The sequence below is a fragment of the Arvicola amphibius genome, chromosome 2 (assembly GCF_903992535.2).
Source record: "Arvicola amphibius chromosome 2, mArvAmp1.2, whole genome shotgun sequence".
Taxonomy (NCBI): domain Eukaryota; kingdom Metazoa; phylum Chordata; class Mammalia; order Rodentia; family Cricetidae; genus Arvicola; species Arvicola amphibius.
The window spans coordinates 13,276,383-13,288,691 of record NC_052048.2 but is presented as its reverse complement, the minus strand read 5'-3'; the positions used below and the strand labels follow the sequence as shown (position 1 = coordinate 13,288,691).

General features: G+C 41.5%; 1 protein-coding gene across 1 annotated transcript in view; it reads left to right on the top strand.

Annotated features, from left to right (window-relative positions):
• The window catches only part of Ptpro (protein tyrosine phosphatase receptor type O), a 133,070-nt gene that overhangs the window by 71,609 nt on the left and 49,152 nt on the right, over positions 1-12,309 (top strand). The window contains exon 21 of the mRNA XM_042054499.1: positions 11,662-11,801. Coding sequence (XP_041910433.1) covers positions 11,662-11,801 — 140 coding nt within the window. The remainder of the gene's footprint in view (positions 1-11,661; positions 11,802-12,309) is intronic.

The window sequence follows — 12,309 nt, the reverse complement described above, 5'->3', positions numbered from 1 at the left end:
ATGGTTCAGTAGGCAAAAGCACCTGTGGCCAGGCACAATGTCCTGAATTGTATCCTTGGGACTAACATGATGGAAGAAAAGAACCAATTCCCCAAAGTTGTCCTCTGCTTCTACACAAGTATTGTGACATACAGTGTACATACACACACACACATGCACACGCACACGCGCGCACACACACACATGCACACGCACACGCGCGCGCGCACACACACACACACATAGTGAGTAAGTAAATATAATTATGAAAATTTAAAGAAAATCATTTGTGACCTGACACAATTTGATCATTTAACTCCTTTTGCTGTGGCTATGGAAATTATTTTCTCAATTATTTTCTCAAATTTCAAAATGCCCTCGAGGGGGCAGTACTACTCCTACTGAGAATCCAGGTAGTGTCCATTTCAGACACTGCAGACGAGCCACTCTTACCAGCAACTGCACATGGGTGGTAGGAATGAAGAAGGTACCACCTTCCAGCACGCATGATCTGTCCAACGAGAAAACAAACCACTTTCCTATGATTCCAGCTATGCTCTCTAATATTGTTCACGGGCTGAAAGGTTTGCTCAAAACCAACTTGCAGGTAAGTGTAATGACAGACCTGAGAGTTGTGCCCACAGTCCCAATGCCTCAGTTTCCCCAAACCCAGGGGTTGTCTTGTGGAACTATCAGTGTTTCTTGGGTCCTGTTTCCTCTCTGTCATTGGGTTTTCCAGTTGTCCTTAAAAATGTAAGTTCAAAGGTGGGCATACCACAGAAGAATTTTCAATGGGTTTATTGCTTGCCTCATTCCCATTTTACGGAGTATCTCTGGTTGGCATCATTAAACCTACTCAGGAAAGTGACGGTTTAAACAAGATGGTTTCTCATCTATCAGATGTGCTGTTGACTTTTTAATTATTCATTTTATGTATATGGGTGTTTCAACTGCACATATGTCTGTCACATGCATGCAGTGCCTGAAGAGACCGAGAGGTGGTCAGATCCCCTGGTACTGGTGTTACAGATAATTGTGAGGCCCCAACTGGGTGTTAGGAATTGAACTTGGGTCCTCTGGAAGAGCAACAAGAGGTCTCAACCTCTGAGCCATCTCTCCAACCCCCATCGTGTGGTTTTGAGCCTCCATATTTCCCTGATAGAATTATCTAAACATGGTAAGAAAGTTCCTTTGTGCATTTCAAGATGAAAAGTAGAATTCCCGAGAAATCATTTCCATGGCATCAAAACCTTCAAAGGTGATAAACTTCCTTATGTGTGCATGGGTGTCAGGTGGAGTGCTGCATCCGTCTCGTTCTTGTCTGAAAGCAAGACGAATCATATATACAGACCTCTCCTTATTGGCAGGTAACTAAATAATCCAACTTGTCTCTTCTGAAGATGTCTGGCTTTTGGTAACCATGACAGTGTGCTTTTTAACGACCTTCAGGTTTTTGTTTTCCAGCACAATTCTTTGCTGTTCAATAAGCATTGCCAAATGGAAATGGGACTGTGGCCTTGGAGTTATATAGTATTCTAGTTACTATTTAGCCAAAGCAAGCTGTCAGTTTCAGGAGAATGGAAGACTATTTCACCTTACTCATAACTGCATTAAAGGCATCGGGAGGGGTTGTTTTGTGACACTTTTGTTCAAGCCATTTTGCGTTTCTTGGTTGCATCCATCTTTGCCTTTGCAGGCATTGCATTGATTCTACTTTGTAGAAAATACAGGTTTGGCATACAGATGTTTCCAGAGTTTGTTCAAATCAGAAAATTACTGTAAACTTCAGAGCAAAATTGGCTGGACTAACCTGCAGCTCACTTCTCTGTGACTGAGGCCTCTTTCCAATACAGTGTTGGGGTAGAGTACACTTATGTGGAAATAAAGTGCCAATGTGTCCAGTATAATAGAGGTTCACCAAGAGGACTTACGAGCAGATATAAAGTTGAGTCTTTTTGTTTGTTTGTTTTTTTGCAAAAATTTGTCAACCCTTTTTGATTATCACATCGACAATACCCACAAAAGTTTTAGCTCAACAATGGTTTGTGCTGAGTCAGGACAATCATTTCATTAGCAATTTTCATTTCCCCATAGATTCATGAGTGCACTTGAAAGATGGGCCAACTTGGAAAGAATACACTTGTGTGAATCCATTGGTATGCATTCATACATTGTCTGAATCTGTTTTTAAGCCTTATGGAAGAGGCAGTGATGGAAGTTCTAAACTTTGCTTACACCCGAGACACGGTGGAATGAACCTCAAGGGGCTGCTTTTGTTTCTGTCCATCAGTTTATGCTGGAGGGGAGGAGGGAACCCTAACAAATACTTCAGAAAACATTAAAGCCTGGTTCTGTGGGCTGGAGTGACGCCGGGGTGAAAGCTTCCTGTGAAGAAGCTGTGGGAGCTGAGGTCTAAGTGACAAAAACCACAACATGGTTGGGAAGTGTGACAGATGGAGGGGGAGGCGCAGAGGACTTTCAAGGTGTGGGGGTGGGTTTTAGTTTCAGAACAATGAAAAGTCTTTGAGAGAACTGATATTTAAAATAACAACTCTGGTGACTTGAGGGGCAAAATAGGGTGGAAGGGCTGGAGAGGTAGCCCCGTGGTTAAGAGGGCTTGTTCCTCAATTGTGAGACCACAGTGCAGCTCCCACAACCACGAAACAAGGCCACCAGTAATCCTTGTGTTAACCCCACCACGCATGAATGAGACCTCTACCACAGTTTTGAGCCAAATTTGAAGCAAGCTTTAATTAAATTACTGGCCAGGATGATGGGCTCTAGGCAGATCCATGCTGGGGTTCCCAGGAAATGACAGCGAGTCACATTTGCAGAGGCTTAGAAAGGCAAACCCATAAATCTATGTGTTTCCCACCAAGTCCAATCAGGGCAAGCATATAAGTTGATGTACTTCCTGTGTGTGTGCCTCCCACCTGCATTAAGAATACCCAGTGTAGTTGGGTCAAACAAGCTTGTCTAGGGGAGTGAAAACACGTGGTTTGTTATCTCACCTGAACAGCAACCTCCAGCACCTCAGTATCTGTCTTCGGGCAAGGGGCTTACAGACTAGAGGCATTTTTGCGTTGTGGATCTCTTGGGAACAGTAATTGAAACTGAAAACATAACTTTGGCCCCCACACTAGCACCAAGGGAGGTGTAGACAGGTGGACTATAGGGGTTTGCTGGCTTCAACTTAGTTGAGAAGAGGAAAGCCCTGGGGTCATAGGCAGAGGGATATGGAAAACTCCCAACACAGTCTTCTGGCTCCATCTATACACATGCACGATGTGCACACACACGCGCGCACACACACACACACACACACACACACACACTTATATATTCTCTCTCTCTCTCCCTCTCTCTCACACACATGCACACGTCAGAATAAAAAGAGAATAAAAAGTAAGTTGAGTCCACAACTTACTTAAAGAGGTTAGTTGTCTTAATATGGGCAAGATCACTGTGATTTAGTTAAATTCCGTGAGAAATGAGAACTACTCCAGCTAAGATAACTGTAATGAAGAGAATTGGACAGGATTCAGGAGTTATTTTGGAGACTGGAACTCCAGAACTTTCTTTTGGGACAGATGTAGGAAGTGAGAGAGAGAGAGAAAAAGTAAGAATGACGTCTCAGCTTGGCTCTTGAGTAACTCTGTTTCGTGGTTGTGCAACTCAGTGAGACCCAGAGAAAAGCAGGAGCCATGAAAGGGTGAATGGGGAGGGTTGTGTTAAGATCTTCAAATGAGAGAGAGAGAGAGAGAGAGAGAGAGAGAGAGAGAGAGAGAGAGAGAGAGAGAGAGAGAGAGAGAGTTGAAAACTATAGAAAATCAAAGCACATGTGTCCAGCAAGATAATCAATCCATGTCCAGAGATCACAAGGAATTTCTGCTCTGGGGTTTCTGGATGAGTTAGAGCACCCATACTAATTAGAGACGGAAGTGAGAAGCCCTGGGTGTGGCCTACATTCCAACACACTGAACAGAGAGAAGATTCTAGGAAGAGAGGGTACCATGGAGCAGCCAATGAAGAGAGAGAAAAACCCAGCTCCACCCTTGTAAACCACCCTTGTGAAGTTCCGCTTTCCCAGGCCACACACACGTGCAAGACACCAGAGATGAGAAATCCCCCAGCTTGACTGCCAGAAGACTGCACACGGCAACGTGTGGTCAAGCTGGAGCCAAGAGATGTGATGGTCTTCACACACCACCCAGCCAGGAGCTGGAGACAGAGGACCGGGCCTTGTGTGCATCTGCTTTTTACATTTTACTGGATTAGGGAATATTTTTTTAAAACCTTCCTTCTTTTGGCAGCCATATAACAGACATGGGAGGACCCTCCAATACCCACCCTGTGGGTTTCACTTCCCTTTTTGGAAACTGGATTTTAGGACATCAATTTGCCATTCTTTATCTTAGTCATGAAAACTTTGATGTGAATGAAAAATCTTTAAAGACTTCGTTTGATTATGAACAAGAGTTTTTTTTTAACTTATTTGGTATGTCTGGAATTTAATGAGTACTTTCTTACACCCATTGTTAATAACATGTTTTTATGGGTGCTTTCTCTGCATGTGTATCTGCACCACACAGTACCTGGTGCCCCCAGAGGCCAGAAGATTCCTTGGGACTGGAGTTACAGGCAGTTGTTGACCTCAACAAGGGTTTGGGGAATGGAAGCTGAGGCCTCTTGAAGAGTAACTAGCTCTTAGCCACTAATACATCTCTTCAGTCTCTAATTAATAATTTAAAACATTTTCAGATGTTAAGTGTTTGCCTATATATATATATATATATATATATATATATATATACACACACACACACATATATGTATGTATATATAGTATTGCTTTTTTAAATATTCAAATTAGTGGTTGAAATCTGGAAGAGTCTACCTAGGTCAATGAGAAGAGTCTAGAGAGCCCCAAATCTGACAGACTCCTGTTCTTAAAACAAACTTCCCTCTTCCAGTTTTTATGGCATAATTACCATAGGTCATCCTTAGCAGTTTCTCTCCTTACTCCAGTTGCGTTCCCCCTGTTTCCAAAAGAGCTTTCTTTGGCAGATTTTGCTGCCATCAACTTGAGCATCATGATGCCTCTACTTAGTCTCCACTGCTTATGTGGGAGATACTTTGGCAAAGTTGAGAATAATTTACAGGACTTCTGTAGTAGGTGCTGCGGGCCGGCTTCCTGCCACCTGGCTCCTGGCCACCGGCTAGCTTATGCCCCAAAATAATTACACGGAAACTGTATTCTTTTAAATACTGCCTGGCCCATTATTTTCAGCCTCTTTCTCACATCTTGATTAACCCATATCTAATAATCTGTGTAGCACCACGAAGTGTTGCCTTACCGGGAAGTTTCTAGCATATGTCCATCTTGGGCTGGAGCTTCATTGCATCTGGCATCTCTCTCCCAGAGGAGAGGCACAGCAGTCTGCCCCAGAGAGGAGAGGTGGGGCAATTGTCTGAGCCATCTACCTCACTTCCTTTTTCCTCTTCTGTCTACTCCACCTATCTAAATTTTGCCCTATCAAAAAGCCAAGGCAGTTTGTTTATTAGCCAATGAGAATCCTCCATCATTTCCCCTTTTTCTGTTTAAACAAAAAAGAAAGGCTTTAACATTAACATAGTAAAATTACATATAACAAAACAGTTATCAAGCAAGAATTATAGTTACAATATTTATATCTACTTTATCTTTTATCATTACAAAGGAAAACTATAACTATCTATCTATTCTTCAACTCCATCAAAGACTCCAGAAGAACACAATATTACCTAGGTGAACAAGAAGTAAGCTATTTTCAAAACTGTAGAAATGACAGAGACATCTTGCTACCTGGACAGTCACCCAAAGTTCTTTTGTACCGTTGGGGCATCCATCTTTGGCCTACAGGCCCATAGTATCCAGCAGACTTTTCCATGAAGTAGGAAATTTCAAAGGCAGTTCAGTCAGTATCTGCTGTGTCCTGCAGAATGTCTTGAAGACTCTTTCATGAATCAGGAACCCCGAAAGATCATCTCACCTTTAGGCAAGTTCAGCAGTCCTCTCTCTGAGGGTTCTCTGTGTCCAGTTTATGGAATAGTCCAGGCAAGAGCAGTTTCTTGCGCAAATGACTATCAAACTCCATAAGGATCCTCTTCAATGCCCATCTTCCTCTTGAAGTAGCTTGGTGCTGCCAGGAGCAGACATGTCTCATTGTCATGAAAAGTCCTAAGTTATTAAAACATTTAAAATGCCATATTCTGTAGCCTTTGAAAGATATTAGGAATGCCTATCTAACTGAAATATATCTCTATATATCTAGAAAATCTAACTAGCATGACTATAAGCTTTACTATTATCGATGATTATCCATTAACAACCTATATTTCTTAATTATACATTACATTTTTAAAATGAACTGCACAATCACAATACCTTAATCAGTATCAAAAGTACATATACATATAACAAAATTGACCTTAAATTTATATCAATAGAGTAAAATTTATACCAATGTAAATTATTCACATCTATATCATTTCTCCCTTTAAATGTAAAAGAACATTTATAAACAATATTTGGGAACATGGGTGCAGTTATTTCTCTCCAAACTGCTTCCTGCTGAATGGGGATGCTGTTAATCAGATCTTTCATGGTGTAACCTGTGTGCCAGGTTCATCTCAGTCATCAGTTGGGTACAGTAAATTCCTGAAGGTGTTCACAGCAACCTTTCAGGAGGACGTGGTCTATCATACCATATTGGGATAGAAGCAATCCACAGAGTCTCATTTTCTGTAAAAACAAAAGAAGAATCTCTTTTCCAAAGCATCATATCCTTAGATCCAAATTCTGAAGTCAAGGTATTTTCAAAATATCTATCTTGGATTAGTTCAGCAGCATTTGTAAACAAATATCTTTTAGCAGCTGTTGCTTCTTCCTCAGCATTCAAACAATTCAAAGAGAGCATAATAGTATACAGTATCAAGATTCTCTGTGTATTTTCCATCTTTAACTTTAACCTCTATTTCGTTTATTTTTACTTTTACTTTTTGAGACAGGTTCTCTGTATATCTTTGTCCTGGAATAACTCTTTAGACCAGGCTGTCCTTGAACTCACAGAGATCCACTGTCTTTGCTACCCAAGTGCTGGGATTAAAGGTGTGTGCTACCACACCTTGAAGTCACAGATGTCAATCTCTGTCTCCCAAGTGTTGGGATTAAAGGTGTGTACTATCACACCCAACTACTTTCTTTCTTCCTTTTTTACCCTAAGAACTTTAACCTTTAGTATGCATATATTTTTAACACAGTGTAAATCATTTAGAAGTTTTCTTTGTTTTTCAATCTCTCTTTACTGTATCTCTCTTTTTCTGACCATATGAGCCTTTAAATTACTGAGCAATATGAGTAGAATTCAAGCCGTGGCTTTGCGGGCTAGATCCAGCCCACTCCTTAGCTTTCTGCGATTCCAGCCATGTGGCTGAGATACCGCTGGAGCCATTTTTATTACCACAACTCTATCACGTTTTGAGGTCCCTGCCAGTAAGCAAGCTGCAAAGGTATGTCCACAGACAACACTCAAGTCCTATCTCTGTAGCTGGCCCTCCAGCCTCAAAGAGTCAGAGTTTGCACTGGCAAGACAGCCCAGAAAGTCGGCATTTTAAAACAGCACAGCTTTTTTCCTGCTATGGCTGAAAACCGGAAAACATGCATTTAGCTTTTCATCAACACTGTATAAGTGTTTTGTAGCAGGACCTCTTAAAAGAGCTGCACGGTTTTGCAGCTGAAGCTGAGTCAGGAAGCCTCTCTTAGATGAGAGCACTTGCTCAGACCCGAGAAATTGCTGTTATCAAGAAAACATGCTTTACTCTAGTCTTTCCCAAGCTTTCTCAGGCTTTCTGTGGATTCAGTTATCCACGTTGGGTGCCATTCTGTAGTAAGGAGCTGCTGGCTGCGTTCCTGCCGCCCTGCTCCTGATCGCCGGCTAGCTTATGCCCCGAAATAACATCACATAAATTGTATTCTTTTAAACACTGCCTGGCCCATTATTTTCAGCCTCTTTCTCACATCTTGACTAACCCATATCTAATAATCTGTGTAGCACCACGAAGTGTTGCCTTACCGGGAAGTTTCTAGCATATGTCCATCTTGGGCTGGAGCTTCATTGCATCTGGCATCTCTCTCCCAGAGGAGAGGCACAGCAGTCTGCCCCAGAGAGGAGAGGTGGGGCAATTGTCTGAGCCATCTACCTCACTTCCTTTTTCCTCTTCTGTCTACTCCACCTATCTAAATTTTGCCCTATCAAAAAGCCAAGGCAGTTTGTTTATTAGCCAATGAGAATCCTCCATCACAGGACCTATTCCACTATAGAAAACTTCATTATAACACACATGGAACAGACTCTCAATTTGAATTTCGGACATGAAGAAATTTTAGAAAACTCTTCACACTGAGGCTGAAGATTGAAAATAGATTTTCTTCCCCATCAGTCAGAGAGATTTTTTTATAGCACTACTATTAAATCCTCTTACTACCAATGCTACATGTGTAAAACCCATCACATTTAAAGGGAAAAATGTAGACAGTGGGGAACTCGTCTGCACTTTTCGATATAATGACACCTCATAAATACCATTTAGTGGACAGTTACATCAATGACTGACATTAAAATAAGCAGTAAGTGGGACATTATGTCACATGCCTTTAGTCCCCACATTTGAGAAGCTGAGGCAGAAAGTTTGCCTTGAGTACAAGGGCAGTCTAGGCACATAGTGATTTCCAAAATGGAACCGTCCCCTTCTTGCTCCTTTGTGCTCCTCCTACCCAATAAAATAAGAAAGAAAGAATGTAGATTAGTAGAAAAAGATGAATTTGAGACATTCAAGACATTAGGTTCTGCTTCAAGACTAAGTGTTACACCTAATTATTTCCTTTATAACCTCCAAGTGAAAGAAGGGATTTGCTGGAGGATCCTGAGGCACCAGCTCTAAGTTCAGAAGCAGCAGCTTGATCCTTTCATGATCAGTATAAATTAAAAGGCACTTAGCATTGCTGTCTTCCATCCTGTCCAAGTTCTGTACAATGTGCTTGATAACATTGTGTGTAGTGTTGTGTTGTGTTACGTGCATATTCATATTTTGGAGGGAGGTCGCTAGTTAGTTCCCAACTGCCTGGCTTGCTTAGACCTGAGATAATCACACACAAAAACTGTATTAACTAAATCACAGCTTAGCCTAGTAGCTCTGGCTTCTTATTGACTAACTCTTACACTCTTACATATTAATTTAACCCATGTTTATTAATCTGTGTATCACCACATGGCTGTGGCTTACCTACTAATGTTCCAAGCATTTGTCTTCAGCAGTTCCATGGCTTCTCTCTGACTTTGCCCTTTCTCCCAGCATACAGCCTAGCTTTACTTTCCTAGTTCTGTTCTGCCCTTGCCGTAGGCTCAAAGAAGTTCTTTATTCATTAACCAATAAAAGCAACACATAGACAGAAAGACCTCCCACACCATTCATATGGATGTGCACATATGTGTGTATGAGCATGTGTTGGGGGGTGTACAAAGGTCAGAAGCCAACTGACACTTTCCAATCACTCTCTATATTTCTTTTTAAGACAAGGTGTCATCATTCACCTAAGAGCTTGCTGATTCCAGATAGTTCCAGGGATGTGCCTGTATTTGTCTCCTCAATGCTGAAGTCGCAGGCTACCATGCCTGACTTTGCATGTGGATGCTGGGCATCTGAACCCAGGTCCTGGTGCTTGAGTGGCAAGCAATTTACCAAACTTAGCTACTTTCTTTTATCTGTCTGTGTTTTGTTAGGTTGGTTTTTAAGACACATTTTCATATAACTAAGACTGGCCTTGAATTCACTGCATTACTGCAGTTGGCTTGAACGCCGGGTCTTTCTGCTTCTACACCACCACTGCTAGGATCGCTGGTGCATGCTGTTATGAGTGACTTTGTAGTACATGTTTTTAGAAAAGAAAGAAGCCTAGCTTTATCCAGTACACCACAACCACGTGCATTTGCTCCCAAGGGCCTGATTTTAAGCTGCACAAATCACTGGAGGTCTTAAATGTATCTCGAAGTCCCATCAGCAGTGACGGATGTGAGCAGAGATGTTGACCTCTGACACTTGAGGCTTCATCTGTCCCTTTTCTTCAGAAGAGAAGTGAGACTGAATTCTGTCTGGAGGAGTGGGTGACGCTTGCCAAGGAAAAGGAGACCCTGACATTCTGTGGTTTTCACTGTCCAAAGCTGACTCATCTCTTCTCTCCTTTAGCCCACTCACCCAAAATTGTCACTTTCTCATTGGAAAATGACTCACGTTCAAGCCACCTGAAAGGATTTCTAGTTTTAAATACTTGTTTCTTTACCAGCTCTACAAAGAAAGATCTGCAAGGGTCAACAGTTTTCCTGGACATTCAAGCTCTGGGAAAATCCAGGACTAGGGCCAGATTCAGGAATTGGGACATAAAGTAGGAAGAAATCAAACTAACAACAATGGGAGACCTGCAGCAGAGATCTGGCTATCTGAAAGGGAAGTGCAGACAGGGCAGCACATTGACAGCTCAACCTAGAGGGGGAAGATATTGTATGTCCAGGCAAGCAATGTCAAAGGTAACTGCCAGCAGATTACAAGGACCTAGCTCCTGACCAGGAGTGCAACTCAGCAGTTTATATACTACTGGTGGGTCTAGAAAGACAGACCACAGCATCATCACATGGCATCACCACACAGCACCAATAATACAGCATCCACCACACGGCATCACCACATGGCATCACCACACAGCACCCACAACACAACATCACCACACAGCACCCACAACTCAGCATCACCACACAGCATCCATAATACAGTGATATGGGAAGAGAAGAAAAAATCCAGAAGTGGAAGATAGGAGTGTAGAAAACTTACCAGAACAGAGGACCTTCTCAACCAAGCCTGTGTTTCAATTACTATAAAAGGAACAGAAAGTGGCCCAGATAGCACAGTGCGGGGCCCTTGACTAATGAATTAATTTATTGATCATGATAAAAAGTCTATGATAAAAGTCTTACCTTTAACATGTTATTAAGCATCTGGTTCCTTTCCATCATCCTTTTACAAAAGAAAAAAATCATGTTATCTTTTCAGTTTTATCTCTCTTAAATTTCGCTAAAGTTTCAAGAATCTGATCTTTTTTTCCCAAGAGAAACGTCCAAAGAAAGGAAGACTTGGGAAGGCTAATTCCCAGTCATCACCTCATTAGGAACAAGAGCCCCCTCCCCATCTTTCCTGTCTTCTTCTTCATCTTTGTTTGTTTCTGTGTCTCATCCAAGAAGCTATGTGTTGTCAGGACAATGCTAACTCCAGGATGGATGACACAGAAACTATTAATAGACTCTGGTTATAAAGCTGAAGAAGAAAACAGAAGTGTCCAAAAGGAGAAGTTGGAAAGACAAGTGGGGAAGAACACAGAACATCCTGCCTTTGGTTGTCGATGGCAGGCTTTGTGGACGGGCATATTTCTCAAAGGCAGTAAAACACAGGCTTTTCTATCCCTGCCTGTGAGTTCTCTGGACCTCCCACCCATTTACTACTAAACGAGGATAATGTGTGTGTGTGTGTGTGTGTGTGTGTGTGTGTGTGTGTGTGTGTGTAATTCTGTTTTTAAATATTTTGCTCTTTCCTCAGAACCAGCCCCTCCGAAATCACTCTTTGCAGTGAACAAAACACAGACGTCGGTGACTCTTCTGTGGGTGGAAGAGGGTGTTGCTGATTTCTTTGAAGTCCTCTGTCAACAGCTCGGCTCTAGCCATGATGTCAAACTCCAGGTACTGATTGCCTCGACTTTCCTTCTGGGTTTCTTTTGGTTAAGGATAATGAAACAAACTAAAGACTTTCTGTTTCATGAAAGTACAAGAAGTGAAAACTGTCTGCTTGTTCCTTTGGGCTGTAAAGATAAAAGTTAACAGTATTTATGGACTATATTCATGAGGACCATGACATTGAAATTATGTTTTAACAGTTAGGAACCAGTTGCCCAGTTTTTGAAAGGTATTCTAGAGAACACAAATAGTAGAATCAACAGTCGCCTTCAATTTTTTTCTTTTAATTACTTGTAAATTGATTTATTTTTTGTTTATTTTAAATTTAAAAAAACACTACAAATAAAAGATATCAGTTCAGGTATTGTGCAAATAGAGAAATAAGTAAAATATAAGTTCCCCAGCAAAGAGTCATATTGTCAAAATAATTTAAAAGACAAAACACTGAAACATGCTTATTGTTAAAGCTTTGGGATCATATAGAGCAGAAGTGATAAACTACTTTATGGTTCTC